Source organism: Bombina bombina, chromosome 8 (assembly GCF_027579735.1).
Source record: "Bombina bombina isolate aBomBom1 chromosome 8, aBomBom1.pri, whole genome shotgun sequence".
NCBI lineage: Eukaryota > Metazoa > Chordata > Amphibia > Anura > Bombinatoridae > Bombina > Bombina bombina.
This window is the reverse complement of record NC_069506.1, coordinates 192,055,481-192,075,189: the sequence shown is the minus strand read 5'-3', so window position 1 is coordinate 192,075,189 and position 19,709 is coordinate 192,055,481. Positions and strand designations below refer to the sequence as shown.

At 37.7% G+C, this 19,709-nt stretch overlaps 1 protein-coding gene across 4 annotated transcripts in view; it reads right to left on the bottom strand.

The window, feature by feature from the left end:
- The window catches only part of MED25 (mediator complex subunit 25), a 63,310-nt gene that overhangs the window by 22,020 nt on the left and 21,581 nt on the right, over positions 1 to 19,709 (bottom strand). For 3 of the 4 annotated variants that reach the window (XM_053690806.1, XM_053690809.1, XM_053690810.1), the window contains 8 exons: positions 17,381 to 17,537; positions 16,462 to 16,595; positions 14,918 to 14,999; positions 14,172 to 14,413; positions 9,346 to 9,519; positions 1,450 to 1,535; positions 854 to 911; positions 667 to 774 (listed from right to left, as the gene is read on the bottom strand). In XM_053690806.1, coding sequence (XP_053546781.1) covers positions 667 to 774; positions 854 to 911; positions 1,450 to 1,535; positions 9,346 to 9,519; positions 14,172 to 14,413; positions 14,918 to 14,999; positions 16,462 to 16,595; positions 17,381 to 17,537 — 1,041 coding nt within the window. The remainder of the gene's footprint in view (positions 1 to 666; positions 775 to 853; positions 912 to 1,449; positions 1,536 to 9,345; positions 9,520 to 14,171; positions 14,414 to 14,917; positions 15,000 to 16,461; positions 16,596 to 17,380; positions 17,538 to 19,709) is intronic. The other variant, XM_053690808.1, reaches the window with a different exon arrangement.

Sequence of the window (19,709 nt, the reverse complement as noted above, 5' to 3'; positions counted from 1 at the left end):
GCAGGTAGTAATTGTCACATTCGTCCTGTATACAGCGGCGTGTTCCGCTCACAGCTTGGGTAGCAGGTACTCTGGCGGCAGCCTCTGTGGTGACTTGTAGTCAGACCGCGGTCCTCCTCTGGCGTGCCTCTGAACAATTGGTGCAGTGCGTGTGCCTGTGGCCGGTACCAGGCGGCCTATTGTCGGTTGTGCCGGACTTCCGTTGCCAGATAACCTTTTTCCTCCCCAGGCAGGGCTCTCACCCCCCGGCAATAGGAGTTATAGTGGCGGGGTATGTTGGTTACACAGCTCTCTCTCACAGAGCTTGAGCATGCACGTCTGCTTCACGCTCCTCCCACAGGAAGTCTGTCTACCGACGGTGGCTAGTCGTATCAACTGCAAACTCAAGCCCAGATTGGCTCCTCCAAATCAAGTGGTGGGTGGAGTTTGTCTACTAAAAAACAATTAGTTAATTTGTTTAAAAAATGATTATACTTATTCTATAGCAAGACAACAGCTCTAAGGCTGCGGCAGTAGTTGGAATGAAATTAGTGTGCATGTGTTAGATTAGAGAAGGAGGCTATGTTGATTTTATACCATCTTGCATATTACTTTTCTCTACAAACATAATGTAATTAGATAATGAAATAGCAATTTTTTTTTATTAGGAGTAGTTAAAATACTTACAAAACCATTTCCCATGATGCGATACAGACCCTTCAGAGACTCCAGATCCTTGTTGGTGAAGTGAAACTGCACCATGCGCGAGTTCCTGAACAGTGGTCCCAAAGTAGTCTAAACAGTAATAACGTAGTAAGCAAACAAAGGAGGAGCTATCACTTTGTAACAAAGACTAAGCTAGCGGAATACTTACCAAAAGCTGCTGTGGGATCAGTTGCATGATTAGCTTCTGCGGCCACTGGTCAGTTTTCCTACAAAACACTTATTTTTATTTGTAAAGTGCCATCATTAGAGAATTGTGCTCCAAAGGAGCTTACATGCTGAGACATTTAAATACAAGGGAGATACACTGACCATTTGATACACTGACTATTTGTTACGCATGTTTTTGCTTTGAAAAATAAGTGAATTATTGTCTTTAAAATATACAATTTATCTTACAGATTTTATAGATTTCTTTTGATAAATTGTATCCTATTTATTAAATTAAGAATTATACACAGAAGTATTCTCGCTTTCCTGCCAATAAATAATAGCAATATAACAACATGCAACAAAATATCCTGGCACTGGGGCCCTATATATCTGAATTTGTTTTAAATTCTTTACGTAGAAGGTCTGTAACTAAAAGTGCACAAGCACGAACATGCTTCATTACCAATCGAATATATAATGAATAGCAAATCATTTTCAATATGTATATTAATTATTATGGCGGTGAAACTTGTAGCGTCAAGCCTATCTACAATGCACCTACATTACACACAAATATATCTGCCCCAAACTTACAGATTTTCCCCAGGGTTGACATAAACTTGGCACGGCAATGAGCGGGTTAATTTAGCATTAGTGTCAACAGATGCTGGCTTGGGTTTCTAGAGTAAAAAAGAGAAGAAAACCAAGGTAAGTTAAAAAGGTTAAGATTGATTGGGTATTTTTTTTACAGCTAAATAATATTTATATAAATAAATGTGATAAATAAAAACTTCTACAAATTATTTGCATCATATAGATAAGTTAAAAAAAGCAATATAAATGCTTATATGAAGATTATCATCTTCCTCGAGGGAGCCTTTTAAAGGTTATCGGTTTCTCAAAAATATAAAATAGTATAGTCCTGTATCACTTCAGAGTTTTTTTGAGCTTTTTACATGGTCAATCGTATATCAGCAGCATTATGATTGGCCCATAGCCAGTCTCGCAACAAGTAGATGAAAACAAATTTTTTTAAATTTAAAATACAAATAAAAAGCCACAACTACATGAGTTATTGAACAGCAATATATCCTCTGTCTTAAGTATATAATCTGAAGATGTAGAATATAACCCTGCAATTGCCAGAGAGGTCCCAAGAGAGTAACTAATATTCACCAATGGGTTCATGATATGTTAGTCCTATATTCACTATAATCTAAACACTATTTTCAGTACATTTTTAGTAGTTACTTATAAAAGTCATGTTTTAGCAGATCAAGCACTTTTAGAAATTAACCTTAGGTTTGCCCAACAATGGCAAAAACAAAATGTATACCTGATAAATTTCTTTCTTGACACGGTGAGTCCACGGGATCATCAATTACTATTGAGAATATCACTCCTGGCCAGCAGGAGGAGGAAAGAGCACCACAGCAAAGCTAATAAGTATCACAATCCTACCCACAATTCCCCAGTGATTCGACCAAAGGAAAGGAGAGAAAGGAAATAACACAAGGTGCAGAGGTGCCTGAGAGTTATATAACAAAGAAACTGTCTGAAATAACAGGGCGGGCCGTGGACTCACCGTGTCAAGAAATAAATAAATGTATCAGGTAAGCATAAATTTTGTTTTCTTTCTAATGACACGGTGAGTCCACAGGATCATCAATTACTGTTGGGAATCAATACCCAAGCTAGAGGACACAGATGATCAGGGAGGGAAAAGACAGGAAACCTAAACAGAAGGCACCACTGCTTGCAGAACATTTCTCCCAAAAGAAACCTCAGACAAAGCTAAATAATTAAATTTATAGAAAAATTGGGCAAGGAAGAACAAGTTGCAGCCTTACATATCCGTTCTACAGAGGCCTCATTCTTGAAAGCCCAAGAGGAATGAGCTGCAAATCTCTCTGGAGGTTGCTGCCCAGCAGACTCACATGAGAAACAAAAATACTTCTCAACCAGAGAGAAAAAGAGAAGTGGCAATAGCTTTCTGACCTCCAGAAAGCACACAAACAAGGCAGACGACTGACGAAAGTCCTTAGTAGCCTGCAAATAAAAACCTTAAAGGGGCATGAAACCCAAAAATTTTCTTTCATGATTCAGATAGAGAATACAATTTTAAACAACTTTCCAATTTACAGCAGAGAAACTAGGTTCTAGCTGTTGATTGGTGGCTGCAAATATATTTCGAATGTGATTGGCTCACACATGTTTTAAGTTAGAAACTAGTAGTGCATTGCTGCTCCTTCAGCATATGATACCAAGAGAATGAAACAGATTAGATAATAGAAGTAAATTAGAAAGTTGTTTAAAATGGTATTCTCTATCTGAATCATGAAATACATTTTTTGGGTTTCATGTACCTTTAAGAGCATGCACAACAAGTTGTGAAAAAAACGGTCTTCATGAAAAGAAGGATTAGGACAGAGAAAATAAACAATTCCTGATTGATATTCCTGTCCGAAAAACAATCTTAGGAAGAAAAACAAACCTGGTATGGAGAACTGCCTTATCTAAATTAAAAATATAAGATAAGGAGAATCCCACTGCAAAATTAGAAATAAGAAAGAAACCTTCCAAGATAATAACCTAATATCTATGGAAAGCATAGGCTCAAATGGAACCTGTTGAAAATCTAAGAACAAGGTTAAACCTCCAAGGTGGAGCAACTAATTTAAACACAGGCCAAATTCTGACCAGGGCCTGACAAAAGGATTGTTCATCCGGCATGACCGCCAGACGCTTGAGTAGCAGAACGGGAAGATCAGAATCTGACCCATGAGGGTACTGACCGACAACCCCTTCTCCAGGCCTCCCTGGAGAAAAAAATAAGATCATTGGATCCTGACCCAAAAATATCCTTTAGAGATACACGCAAAATGTTATGGTAAATCCTTAAAGGGACAGTCTACACCAGAATTTTTATTGTTTTAAAAGATAGATAATCCCTTTATTACCCATTCCCCAGTTTTGCATAACCAACACAGTTATATTAATATACTTTTAACCTCTGTGATTATCTTGTATCTAAGCCTCTGCAAACTGCCCCTTTATTTCAGTTCTTTTGACAGACTTGCAGTTTAGCCAATCAGTGCCTGCTCCCAGATAACTTCACATGCACGAGTACAGTGTTATCTATATGAAACACATGAACTAACACCCTCTAGTGGGAAAAAACTGTTAAAATGCATTCTGAAAAGAGGTGGCCTTAAAGGTCTAAGAAATTAGCATATGAACCTCCTAGGTTAAGCTTTCTACTAAGAATACCAAGAGAACAAAGCAAAATTGGTGATAAAAGTAAATTGGAAAATTGTTTAAAATTACATGCCCATCTGAATCATGAAAGTTTATTTTGGCCTAGACTGTCCCTTTAAAGAGACAGGCATACAAGCCTGAACTACAGTCTCAGTGACCAATTTGAAATTCCACGCTTGACTAGAATCAAGCGATCAATCTCCAAGCAGACAGCTTCCGAGAAAGAAATATTGAAGAAGGGAAAGACCCTCAATTAAAAGGTCCTTCCTCAGAAAAAAGCTCTAAGGAGAGCTAGACGAAAACTCAGTCAAGTCTGCCCACTTAATTCACCAAACATCTATCAAAACGGTCTACAGATCATTAAATCTTGAACCATATCCTGGACGCCTGGCAACTGCCGAAAAGTCTTAAAAACCCATTCCGGGAACCCCCCATGTAAGGGTTTCCCCTGAAAGCACCTTCAGATGGAGAGTCCCACTCCCCGGAAGAAAAAACTGTGTGTACGGAAATCTGATTCCCAGATGTCCACCCATGAAAATAGGGTGATAAACAACAATCGTGAGCTCCCGCTCGCAGACAATCCAAGTCACACCTATGACTAAGGAACTCCAAGTCCCTCAGGAATAAATAATATCCAAGCACTGCATAGTTAACCGGATACTGGGGTGGATGGAACCGAGCCAACACCTCCAAGGGGACTGAAGATTTAATACAGTGCTTTAGACAGCACGGTCCCTGACGTAAGCCGCTGAGGAGACCTAATCCGACTGGACTGGAACTACATAAGCCAACTGAGGCCAAGGCTTCAGAACAATGCAAATCTCTTTCAACTCCACAATGTTCAAGAGGATGCAGACACTCCCATGCCGTAAGAGGTCCGTGACTGCTTTCCAGCCCAGTAGGCTGGCGTCTGTGATCACATCACCCAGGAATGTCTCCAGCCGCACGCTCCTAAGACTGAGACCCAAGAAAAAAACTCTTGATGACTGATCTAGATCTACCTCCTGTGATAGATTCAAAAGAGCTCGATTACATGGTAAAAGCAAAAAAGGGGATGATGACCAGACCAATTCCCTCCATACATAGAGTCACTGAACGTAAAGAAAAAAGGGTTATATACTTGAAAAGCGTGGTTAATCATCCAAAAGGGTCTCAAGGCGCTGCTCACTTTATCAACCTCGGACGGATGAAAAACTGAGGGGACCTGGCTGGGGATCAAACCTACAGCCCTTGAGTTGCTACAGGGCTCAGCCACAGTGCTAGCATGCTGAGCTATCTGTTCGGATTCAAAATCAACTGCAGCTGGATTCAAAATCTCAACCCTCAGATTGCCAGCTGGTTGAGTTATCAACTGGAACATATGGCTTGCTGTTGACCGGACCGAAGACAGCAGAGAGGGGAAGGGAAGAAAACCTTGATTATCTGACCTCTTTTAGGAATCTTCTCCTAGAGAGAGATTTCTTGAAAGAGAAAGGAACGACTGACGGCCGGACCTGAGAAACCCTTGGAAAATACCAAGATTCCGTTCCCAGACTAGGAAAGGGATAGCACTCCCAGAGAGGAAGATCCTGGACCTAAATCAAGGATATCCCACAACATATCTGAATTGTAGATACACTAGCCCCTGGAAGGGATATCTAGATTGAACTAAGTTTGGTTGGCTTCCAACAGACGTGACCTTCAGACAGAGGAAAAAGCAACTTTCCAAAAGACCTATTCTCTTGACTAGTGGTAAAAAAAAAAAACTTTTTCTGCCCCCGTAAGGTCAGAGGATAAATCTGTCAGACCAGGTCCACCCGTATAAATCCTTGAAAAGGAAAAACCAGTACCAAGTATTTGCAGGAAGCATTAAAAAAAAAACGGACCTGCAACAGCAGGACATGAGGTATAACTATATCACTAAGCCACAGGTAGGCTTCTCAGCTAACCAAAATATCAGCCCTCCTTAACCATGGATCCGAAAAGGATCAACTCCATAGAAATCAAAGATCTCTGAGCAATGGTAGGAACTACTAAAGGCACCATGCCTCTTAAAGGAGTCTATGACAGGAAATCCTTTACATGACGAGAGACAGGGAGAATTTCAGCATCTCCTAAACGCTTGAAAAAATCCAAGGCACGAAAAAAACACTTCCTCATGAAAGGAACATCACAGAAAAGATAAAGATATAAAACCTTTAACGGTTGACAACGACAGGGTTATCGATGTCTTCCTAGAAGCTATAACCTCCCTTAACAATATACGAGGTGTGTAAGCATACATCTGAATGGTACCACTTCAGCATCAGATGAAGGAATTATACTGTCCGAATCTGAGAATTTACCCTCAAGAAGCTACCGGCGACCACTCCACACTAGACTCAGGAAAGATAGCTGCCTGTGTAGCAGACAGAGGAGCAGAAACCTTACTATCTAAAAGAGTAATTTTGTCTTGCAGATTCCCTGTATGAAAGGAAAAAACAGATAAGGCTGCAGATACCGTGTAGGATACCTAAGCTGCAATACTGTAAGCAAATGCACTCCCCCAAGAGAAAGAAAGGAACCACAGGGCACTACATGCGATGCCAAAAGGCTTGGGACTTTTAATCCTCAATTTGAGAATGTAAAAAATATGCGCTCCAGTAGTACTCTCTATAAAATGAATGTACATACAGGACCCAATGAGCTAGAATTAACATATGCCACATAACTTTATAAACGTGCAATATGCACTAAAAAAGGATATTCATTTATTAACCCTATTCGCCAAGAAACTTTATTTTTTATTAACCTGTAACATTGTCAGTTCAAGATTTTAGTTCCAAAATCCTGCCCAATGACTTAGATAAAAGAAGTTATTTAATAGCCGTATAGAATATAACAGGGGCATAACTATGTAAAGAGGTATACAGTTTCCCTGAGCACTGATAATAAAAAACAACCCAGAGTATTAAAGTATGAATAAATACAAACAGGTCTAGAGACCGTATTAAGCATATGAAAGAATAAACACATCGTGACAAGTCACACTCTGGAATGGAAATTCAGTACAGAGCAGCCTGTAACGCCGCTCCGCTCTCAGCGATCATCTATAGCCAAAGAGCGAGGCAGAGAAAATTTCTCGACAGTATTCCCCTAAAATGGCGTTGCTCCGATTCACTAAGAAGGAGGCGGGGCCACAATCACATGGGGAAGAAGGCGCGCATTGAATCACGCTAGATCTTGCTAAAAAATCCCCCTCAGGTCTATGCTTCAGAGACCTAACAAGTAAACATACCAGCCATTGAGCTGTTAGAACCGCTACCGCTCCACTTACAGTTAGACAGTGGCAGAAAAAAATAAATAAAAAGGCATATCATTCCCATAGTAATGGTGCCTAGAGAATCGCGCTCTCTGGAACGTCACCCAGCAATAAAACACACTTTATTATTCTCAATAAGTTTGTAGTATTTAAACCAATACTGAGCCCGCAGGAAAGGTTTAATTCCTTCATACCTAGAAGGAAATTCACCCCTAGTCTCCATAACAGATGTAAAACAGTGCCTGCTCTCTGCCACAAAAAAACCCTTACCCCTAAAGGATTTTGTGTCCCAAATGAATAGCAGGGAGCCTTAACTCCATCAGTGCCAGCTTCCTAGCCTCAGACGACCATAAAGGCACCTACCTGCAGTCTGGTCGTCCGGCAGGAGGACGTCGAACCTGGCGTTAGAGGATGCCACTCGTCACAGAGACCTGTTTCAAAAAACAGTAAGCCTACTCTAGTCTTCTGACATAGGGCAGCAAACTGTTAGGAAAACGCAGTGAGGCCCACCTCACAAGTTCCCAACTGCTTAAAAGCTACCACAGTCCTCCTGAAGAGACTAACGTGGAGTACAGCTAGACCCAAATTGTGATGGAAGGCCAGAGCAATCTTGCCCAGGCTTCAAAATAAAAAAATCTTGATAGAAGAATCAAATCAGGACACCTAATTACTTCACCTCCTCTTTGCACTAGAGGCAAAGAGAATGAATGGGGGATTGTGGGTAGGAAGGTGATACTTATTAGCTTTGCTGTGGTGCTCTTTGCCTCCTCCTGATGGCCAGGAGTGATATTCCCAACAGTAATTGATGATCCTGTGGACTCACTGTATCATTAGAAAGAAAAGCTAACATAAGCAATGCCAAAAGTGATTTCTTCTCATTTTCTCTAGCGTTCACAGTATACGAATTTATAATAATTAATAAAAAAACTTTTTTGTATTAGGAAAATGTGAGCATATGGATATGTTTTGCAGTGGTAAGAAAATTAAAAAGAAAATGTATTCTTGCTATACTTAACAGCTAGTTATTTATAAACTACTTGCACATCAATTACTCTATTAAAGGGACATAATACTCATATACTAAATCACTTGAAACTGATGCAGTATAACTGTAAAAAGCTGACAGGAAAATATCACCTGGGCATCTCTATGTAAAAAAGGAAGATATTTTACCTCACAATTTCCTCAGCTCAGCAGAGTAAGTTCTGTGTAAAAAGTTATACTCGGCTGCAGCCCAGCTGCAGGTAAAAAATAAAATAAAAAATGAAGAAATTAACAGCAGCCAATCAGCATCAACAGTGCTGAGGTCATGAACTCTTTTACTGTGATCTCATGAGATTTCACTTAACTCATGAGATTTCATTGTAAACTTCCTTAAACTGAATAGGGAAATAAGATGAGTGTGCACGTAAGCTCGCTCCTTTGGCTCTCCCGGGACAGACATACTGATTTGTTGCTTAGAAGTCCTTTACAATGGGATGTGGCTACTGAGAAACTTTTGAGGTAAAATATCTTTCTTTTGTACATAGAGATGTTCAGGTGATATTTTCTAGTCAGCTTTTTACAGCTATGCTGCATCACTTTAAAGTTTGTAAACATTTGGGTATTATGGCCCTTTAAGCTAATTTAATCATACAAAGCAGTGCGGTTTTGTTTGATTTTTCAAGCAGCAACTTTTTTGTAATCTCTATTCAGATGGCAAATTCCAACTCTTACAAAAACATTAGAATATAGAGCTTTAGTTTGAACCATGAAAATGCTAAAACTTTCACTATAATTTCAAACACTTAAAGTAATTATTTAGATTTTATGGGCTCTCACTAATAATCACCAAAATTGTATATCCAGTCACAATACATAACTGGAAGGTACAGTTTCACTATGGTCTCACAAAAATGTGTATGTCCTTGATCAGTCAGAGTGACTCAGTTACCCTTTAACATAATACTCACCTCCTGCCATTCTAGTACCCCACTCCAAGCCAACATTTTATTGGTTACATTTTGCTGTGCAGCAGGAAGCTGGGATGGTCCGATTGGAGATGATGCAGATGGCGTTGCTGTGACTCCCCCAGGTACACCTGCACCAGGTTGCTGGAAATGTAACACACTTGCTACATGAGATTCCTAGATATAAAAACACTTAAAGTGCCATAAAACAGGTTGAAATCAGTGCATATCCTAAAAGAGCTAATTATGTAAAAATAGTTTGCATAAAAAAAAAATGTTTAAAGATTGCTGGCAGGTATTTTAAAATATTTAAAAAAAATAAGCAAAAATACTTGAAACGCCATGCTATCTGGAGCTCTGAGTTCCACCCCCTTTATCAGTGTTTAGACACAGGCATTGTATTTCAACTGAGTTCACAGCTTCTAGGCATGCTCCAGCAGATAATCCATGTTCCCTTTTGCATTCTACCAAAACACAATAGGTATAGATACAGCCATAGAAGGAAATGTGTTGGGGGGAGTTAGAACTTTACAATTCGGAAACTTAAATGAAAGTGTTAATGGTGAGGCACTGCAGTATAAATTTGCAGGTAAAGTAATTAAAGTACATATTATATTTTGTCTCTATCCCAACTTGTTTTATGTCCCTTTAAAGGGACAGTTTACCCTACATTTTCTGCCCTTTAATTTGTTCCCAATGATCCATTTTACCTGCTGGAGAGTATGAAATTGTTTTCAAATAGCTCTATTACCTTTTTATCGCCTTTTGAAATAGCTTATTTTGCCTGTGGTATCCTTACCTATACTGAACATTTCTATACTTAAGTATAGGCTATAGAAAAGCAGTGCAATTATGGCCAGCAGAAGGAATTACACTCCCAGTGGGAGGTAGAATAGTGTATTTAGGATTATGCTTTCACAGTTTATGATCCTAATTTATTAAAGTTCCACATACTTTGTATAATTATGTGTATCCATTACAAATTACATTGCACTTTGTATTTCTTCTCTTTAAAATAACACTGAAAAACTGACAGCTTCAGTTTCCCAGAGAGCTTCATTACTTTCTATAGGCACGAAAAGCAAAGATTCTGTAGTCTACAGAGAAATTATAGTACAGACTTCGCAGGGGCTGAACTCACTGAATTCTATAAGAAAAAGGGTAGAACCTGGAAGTCGCAGAGAGATGAGAGATGCCTTCCATAGAAAGTAATGAAGGTCTCTGGGATACAGAATATCACAGGGAATAAAGAATATAACTGGAGAACAGATGGGGCTGATATAAAGGCTCAGTTTGTATCAATTATAGATTAAACTGAAATGTTTTTCACTGCTTTTGCCTATAGTTTAGTGTGTATATATATATATATATATCAGTGACGTGCAGTGAGCTCAGAGGCTAGTGAGGCAGTGGCTATGATAGGCCTGAGAAGCACATATATGAACCTAATAGAGGTAACTTAAATTTACGATTAAATTAGCCGGTTACACAATGACGATTAGAATAGTATCTAATATCTTGTATTTAAGCCTCTGCAGACAGTCCCCTTATCTCAGGGCTATTTATTTATTATCTATTGACTTGCATTTTAGCCAGTTAGTGCTGTGTCCTGCACAACCCCACAGGAGAGAGCACAATGTTATCTATAATACACACATAAATTAGCAGTCTAAGAGGCTGTCTGTAGTGGCTTAAACAGTCAGAAATTTAGAGATTAAACGGTTATAAAGTATATTAATATAACAATGTTAATTGTGCAAAGCTGGGGAATGGGTAATAAAGGCGTTATCTATCTTTTTAAATAATAGCGATTTTGGTGTAGACTGAATTCTGACCCAGGCAGGATGAAATACTTGCAAGCACACAAACAAGGCTTCCAAACAATCTGACCACATGTTAAAACCAGAAACTCCCTAATGCAACTAATGCATAAAAATGCAGGGGATGACTGGCAATTTTGGAACCAGGGGGCGAGTACAATTCAGTGGCCCAAGTACTGAAACCCTGCCCACTATGAAATTCTATATCTAATAGTTAAATTGCAAGGAAAGTAAAGCACCTAAGAAATGATAGAAATAAGGCTATAAAAACAGAATTTCAATGGAAAAAAACATATATATTTATTTTTTCTAACATCAATGTATAGCCCTAGCATACTGCTGACATCATGTACATTTCCAGAAAACTGCTGACATCCATGTACAGTCCTAACATACTACTGACATCCTTGTACAGCCCCTTACTAAACCATTAATCAGGGCCCCCACACATACATAGAAACACACTCACAAACATAGATTCACATACACACAGAAACACACTAGGACATACAGAGGCACTAACACATACAGACACACACAGTGACACACACAGAAACAGACACATACAGAATCACACACAGAAATATACACTCAGATATACAAGAAGACTCACACAGACAGACACAGACAGACACGCACAGACACGCAAAGCACGCAAGCACCATCAGATACCATATACACATAGGAACCAACATACACAAAACCAGGCACCACATGCACACAAACAGGCACCGAAAAAGCACAGACAAGAAGCCACATACATCATCACTCACACATACACAAGCACCCACAGGAATACACACTAAGAGGCTGGCTAATCCACAAATATATACAGACAAGCACACACACACTCAGATACACACACATACACACTTCCATGTGACTTTTACATGAGTTAAATATATAATAGTTGAATAAAATGTTTTATTAATATTATATGCCAGTTGTACTTGACAAGATGGAGTGCCCCCCTGCTCCTACTTACTGTGTGCCAGTAATACACTACATTTGATTACGATTAAGGGCCTTTTACAACCACTTATTAGAGTTTTCTGCCACATGACTCCCTTCCCTCATTTATGCCACTCATCATATACCATATTAAATTTGCCAATCAGTTCCCCTACTCACATGAATGCCAGCTAAATGACAAAATATACCAGGCAAGATGCAAGACTCCCTGCCCCCATACATTCACTGAGAGATATCACAGCTCACTTGTGGATTTAATATGAAACCCACTAATAATAATATATCATATAAAATAATTTTTTAATACTAAAAATATAAAAACTATACTTTTTAATAAATGACAGACAGATCATCATATTACAGAAAGACAATAAAAAGTGAGGTGTTATAAACAGGAAAACCCAAAAGCATGGGAAACTGCAGTAAAAAAAAGTGTATTTATTGAAGGAAAACAACATTAGGATGACAGAGTGAAGTACTGACCTTAAATCAATCAGTCTATCTAATCAACATACATAGAAACAAAATCAGCACAGTTTTGTTCTCTTTAGTTTTCAGTGCACATAACTAAGATACTCAGAAGTGTCTGGACACAGTAGATCTCACCATATATCTTGGGTGACATAGGAGTGTACACTAACTGTTTTACAGGAGGGAATGTACATTGTTTATTATACAGACCAGAAGAGGTTCCTGCATAAAAAAGGCACTAGCATTTACTTTTTTTGCACAAGGGCACCAGCTAGTGACAACACAATACTTACTGAGAGCTGTAGTAATAAAGCATTTATTATACAGACCAGAAGAGGTTCCTGCATAAAAAAGCACTAGCTTTTCCTTTTTTTGCACAAGGGCACCAGCTAGTGACAACACAATACTTACTGAGAGCTGTAGTAATAAAGCATTTATTATACAGACCAGGAGAGGTTCCTGCATAAAAAAGCACTAGCTTTTCCTTTTTTGCACAAGGGCACCAGCTAGTGACAACACAATACTTACTAAGAGCTGTAGTAATAAAGCAGGCTCTGCAGTCAATGTTGTTAATTGGTTAAAAAGCAGCAAATTGCCAGATCACATTAAAAACAAATATTCACACAAAAAAGTTAAAATAAACTGCCAGCAAAATGTGGGAAGCTATTATCATTACCAGCACTCCTCAGTCACAACAGTCAACATTGTTAATAAGTAGAAAGCTTACAGATCACAGTAAAAGCATTAATATTAACACTATCATTTAACAGAATGAGGAAAGCTATAAACCTTATCCCTTACTGTGCACTTCTTCCTGCAGTCCTTATTCTCCCCTCTTGTTTCTAGTGAAGCCTGTGCTAGTGGGAGGGTCCCAGACTGGATCACAGTAACAGGAAGTCAGTGAACATCAGACAGGGCCAGCCCTGCATCCTGCATAACTAATAATGCCAAGAAGAGTTTTACTTCTCTGATTGGCTCTCTCCCTAAGAGGCATCATGAGGGATGCCTCCTATTGGTCATTATTTTTGCTTCAGGTAGTTTTAAGTTACCACCAGTGGGTGGCGCTGCTGCTATTGAAGAAATGTAACCATGTTTTGCTATGAAGAGATGCAATCCTGTATGATGCCTCTCCATAGCATTACATGGGTGGAAAAAAATGATTTTTTTATTATTTTTTTTTACAATTTTTTCTTAATTAAAATTTAACTAAACTTTGGCCCCATCTGGCAGGGGAAGCAGTGCCTCCCCTGCCTCCTATGACTGCACGTCCCTGATATATATATATATATATACATACATACACACACACATACATACCCTGGGAACGTCCCTATTCAGCCCAGGGAACAACCCTGCCCCCCCCCCCCCCCCCAAGTACAATGTACGTTGTAAAAGATACGCAGAAATATACATAAGAATGATCCTAATTTGTTAAAGTAAAAAAGAAAAATATATTTTTTTATCCCACCATATTGGTTAATATATAAATTTATGAAAATTAATTTTAAACATTTTATTAAGATTTATTTTAGCAAGTTGTTAAAATTATTGAAAAACAAACCTTACCATTGACTGAGGCACAGGTTGTTGTGGGACCTGTGACTGAGGCAACAATCCTGATGTAGGTCCAGGTCCTGTGGTTACTGTGGAAACCAAACTGGGCTGAGACTGAGTAATTAATGATGCAGCAGAAGAAACCATCTTGGAAGCCATATTAGAAACAGGTACTTGAGGCAGCCCTTGGGATGGTGGCTGGCTAAACGGAGGAACAACAGCAGGTGCAGGTGGCATTTGGTTAATGTTTGGAACTGAAAGAAAAACAAATTGCATTGTATAGTTTATTAAAGCATATACATGTCTGCACTATAATGTCCCTTTAAAGATGGGTGAATCCATCTCAAGTGGTCCAATAATTGACAAGTTGGTTGCTTGACCATTTTTAAATTTTTCAGATGTTTGTGACATCTCAGATCACAGCATGTTCTGCATTGGGGCAATGCACTACTGGAAGATAGCTGCTGATTGGTGGCTGCAAATATATGCCTCTTTTTATTGGCTAAACAGGTGTGTACAGCTAGCTCCCAGTAGTGCATTACTGTTCCTTCAACAAGAGAATGAAGCAAATTTGATAATAGAAGTGAATTGCAGAGTCATTTAAAATGGTATGCTCTATCTGAATCATAAACAATATTTGGGGTTTCATGTCCCTTAAATAAAAGCATTCTACTTCAGCAGTCAGTAGTGAGGGTTGTATTGCTTATACATTACACAAGAGAAAATGAGATTTTCTTGAACAATAGGAAGATACTTACAGCGATTGTTGATGCTGTTCTTCTGGTTCTCAGCAGCCTTAACAGCTTGTGCAGCGGCCACTGCAGCAGACATATTGTTTGTCTGTGAAATAGGCATGGAAAACAAGAGGAGGTCTTTATAATAGAGACAAACTTTAGAATTACAGAAAACTACAGTGCAATGAAAATATACCCAGATCATCGCATACTCAAGAGAACAGGCTCAATTTTAAAAACTCTTTAGCTCATGGATTAAATAACTCTTCTAATGGGCATTTAATGAAAAATACACAACCAGTGGTACCCAAAATGTTTCACTACTACAATTAGTAAAGAAAAAAAGGTGGGTTTGTGTGTATGTGTGCATAAAGCCTGCTTAACCCCCTAAGGACCACGGTTTTTCCCAGTTTCCGTGCTTAAATTTTGCAAGCAATTTTGGCATTTTTTGCTCACTATTGATTTCACCTTAATTTTCGCTCTCTAGTTAAAGGAACATTGTACACTAGATTTTCTTTGCATACATGTTTTATAGATCTGTGTATATAGCTAATCTGGGAGTGTTTTGTAACAATGTATAGTTTTGCTTACTTTTAAATAACATTGTTTTAGATTTATACTGATTTCTACAGACTCCTAGTTGTGTAATGGGTCTTTCATGTGCAGGGGAGTGTCTGCACTTCCTGCTTTCCCAGCCCCTTTCAGTGGGTGTCTCAGTTTAACCTCATCAACAGTGCTAAACTGAGACTTTCTAAGTACGTTTTTAAAATGTTTTATATATCAATATCTGTGCATAGTCTGCTTTATAGTAGTGACTATTACATGCAGTTATATGAAAATTGGTGTATACATTCCCTTTAAGTGCACCCATGCATGTTATATATTTTTTTACAGATAAACAGACTTTTCTAGAAATACCCTATATGGGTATAAAAAAATAAAAAAAGCGCATATGTACGTTTCCAAATAATTTATAGTAAATATAGGCCAAATACTACAAAGATGGAATAATTGGTTAATACTAAAATTAACTATGCTTAGACAGTAAGCAGCATGAGATACACGCTGATCGCAGAGACGCGCTAACAGCCCAGGACATCAGTGCCATACAATGTTCAATTGTTATCTCAAACAGAGATAAGGAAATCTGTCTGTTTATATAGAGTGATAGGAAAATGAGATCTGCCCTCCCTGCAAACTCAGACCATTTTAAAGGGCTGTAGTTTCAAAGAGCAAAAGCAGCCACTTTATATACAAAATAAGCCTAAAGGAGCAATTTCTCATACATTTAATATGCTGAAACTGGTATAACAACCCATTGGATACACGTTAAGGGGAAACCAATTGTACAATACTTCTGTTCTTTAAGTGTTCATTTTCTACGGAAATAATTTTGTTAAAGAAAATCAGCCTCAAAATCAAACCTAAAAAAACCTAGTTAATATTGGTGGTTTGGTTGTAATAGCATCAGAACCACTTCACAATTTATTTATTTATAAAATATTTTACCAGGAAGGATACATTTTCCTTGAACAAATAAAATGGCTGTGCGTCTGCTAGTCACTTACAATGTATGATGGCTGGACGGGTGGAAGCTGAGGTGGAGCTACAGGTGGAAGCTGAGGTGGAACAACAGGAAGTGGCGGCTGGGTGATGGGTTGCTTGGGTGGAACAATACCAGGTGCAGTTGATACTCCTCCAACTACATGAAACAAAAAAAAAGCACCATCACCTATAAATGCCTTGTAACAAAAAAAACTATGATGTCATTCTTATAAATGTGTAGCATGTTTGTTATCTTCACGGTTATTACATTTTGTAATGTAGGTTTTTTTTTATTTAAAGGGGAAGTCTAAGCAAAATTAAACTTTCATGATTCAGATAGAGCAGGCAATAGTCTCTCTAGCTTAGCTTAGTGGTTAGCATTCCTGGCTACAAAGCAGAGCAGGCAATTTTAAGCAATTTTTAAATTTACTCCTAATATCAATTTTTCTGCGTTCTCTTGCTATCTTTTTTTAAAAAGCAAGAATGAAAGCATAGCAGATGTCCCATTATTGGTTCAGAACCTGGGTAGTGCTTGCTGATTGGTGACTACATTTAGACACCAATCAGAAAGTGCTACCCAGGTGCTGAACCAAAAATGGGCCGGCTCCTATGCTTACATTCTTGCTTTTTTTTAAAAAAAAAAAGAAAAAAAAGATAGCAAGATAACGCAGAAAAATTGATAATAGGAGTACATTAGAAAGTTGCTTAAAATCATCTAAATCATGAAAGTTTAATTTTGACTAGACTATCCCTTTAAGAAATTTGTGGAAATGTTATAATGCAGCTTCCCAATTAAAAATCTTTTTTTTAACTTCTTATATCTAAGTTATTGATCAGATAATGAATATAACTGCAGCAATTTACAATTAATTTTTATATCAATTTTAATTATAGTTTCTATCTGCCAATAAAATGTAATTAGAACCCTTTTATCACACACACCTGGGAGGATCATTCCTCTGATTAAGATCATGTGCCGAGGATCCTGGCTGTAGTCTTTGGGCTGTGGCTCTATCATTCCAACTGGCATTGCTTTGTCAAATAGAGTCCGAAGAGCTGGCAGTTTACGAGGGGAAATGATAGAAAAGTGGATTCCTCTCTGGTAAAATAGAAAACTAGAAAATAAATCTAAAATATAGAAGTTTCCATATCTTGGTTCATATCCTAGCTACTACTACCCAGGTGAAACCCCATCATTCATTGGGGGATGGACAGATCATAACCACTTCCCTTTTACCATCTTAAAGGGAGATGAAACTAAAAAAAAATACATTTCATAATTTAGATAAAACATACAATATTAAACAACTTTCCAGTTTTCTTCTATTATCAAATTTGTTTAATTTTCTTGGTATCTATCTGAACAAATAGGTGAGCCAATGACAATCGGTGTATGAATATATATATATATATATATATATATATATATATATATATATATATATATATATATATATATATATAATTGGACTAATAGACCTAGGTCTAGAACCAACAACAAGGCAAAATACAACTGAATAATATTACTACTATAAAATTCCACAAATAGAAGGGGAGCAATAATAAAGTGTTTATTGGAGCAGACCAAAGGCTTGATATAACATCAAAATGTATAAACAATTCTACTCATATCATAGTGCACTATGAAAAAATCAATAATGTAATGAAAGTTATATATGAGAGCTCTCAAAAAAAGGCCAGAAAAAGAACTAAAAATAGTCCCCAAATTTGTTCAAGTCACAACAGATGGGTAACAATCGGCACTGGAACGGAGGAGTCGTTTTCCATTTAAGTATATAGCAAAACCACCATTTAAGTATAGATGGCTAGAGTGTGTCTGGATAATGAAACAGTAGTCGCCCTTTACTTTCCGCAAATACACTCAATACTGAGTTCAGGCAGTCACTTAGTAAAAAATACAGTTCTCATAGTACTCTCACAATAAAGGTAACGTTCATTACACATAACACTCTGAAACCGCTTTGTACTGCATATAGTCTGCCATAGCTGTATACTTGCAGTCTGACGGGAGTCCCACTCATGCGGATCCACACCTCCCAGGTGTGCCTATTGTCTCCAAAATAGGCAGTGTTCAACGACCTGGTGTGCTCTTCTCCCTCCCGTGATGTCACCAATGATTGTGGATAGTAAGTTATGAGTACGTTGCCAGACACCTCCACCCGGACTTGATGACCAATATTTTTCAACCTTGGTTTCTCCTGTAAACACTTTTGCCAGCTACGCACGTTTCAACCCTAAGGCTGTGGGGCTTCTTCCAGCTCCAATAGTAATCACATGACTGTGTTTGATACTTCTTTTAAAGGAAATTCACGGAGGAAAACTCCTCCCATTTTGAAGCCTTTAAAGTCTTAAAGTACATGGGGTAAAAATTGTAACAATGTTGTAACATTAAATAAACGTTACTATTTGGAAAAAAAACTCCATAAAAAATGGAAACCGTTATATTTAGCAATTGTAACCGCAATATTTATGGTAACAATAGTTAATTTGTTAGCTCCCCTACTATATACTGTGGATATTTAAATTAATCCTAAAAGGTTTTTATGTATAGATACATTGTAGTGATGATCAAAACGATCTTTTAAGCACTAGGATTGTTTTCCCTTTCTGTTTAAATGTTATAAATATAGATAGAGCTGGATAAAAAAAAAAAAAATGTAATCATAAATCTTCTAAATGAAAAAAAAGTTTGAAAATGTTTCATTCACGTCTTTTATAACTTCTTGCTTTTTACTATCAAATTTCGTTTGGATTTTTATTCCATTAGGGATTTTGACATGAGTTTGAGCCCTTCCTGAAAATCTTGCCAAAAAGTAATGGATTTTTATTTTCGACTTCATTCACCCAGGAAGCACGCATAATTTATTTGTTCATTCATACCTAAGGGTGCAAGTGATCTTAAATTATAAATCCATTTGCATTCATTTTGTAGCAATATCCTATCAATGTTGCCTCCTCTATCTTTGAGGTCTATTTTTTGAAGACCCCTAAATTTAAGTTCATGTTTATTACTGTTATGGCTATAGAAAAAATGTCTTGCTACACTGCTGGTATCAATTAATTTATTCTTTATATTTCTTTTAGCTCTCTGTAGGTTTTACCTACGTAATAACATGGGCAGTTACAGTAAATTAAATAAATTACTCCTTCACTCGTACAATTTGTGTGTCCCTGAATATGCCACTTGTTCCCAAATTTATCAATGAATTGATTTCCTATTGTCCTATTTATGCATACTGAACACTGAGCA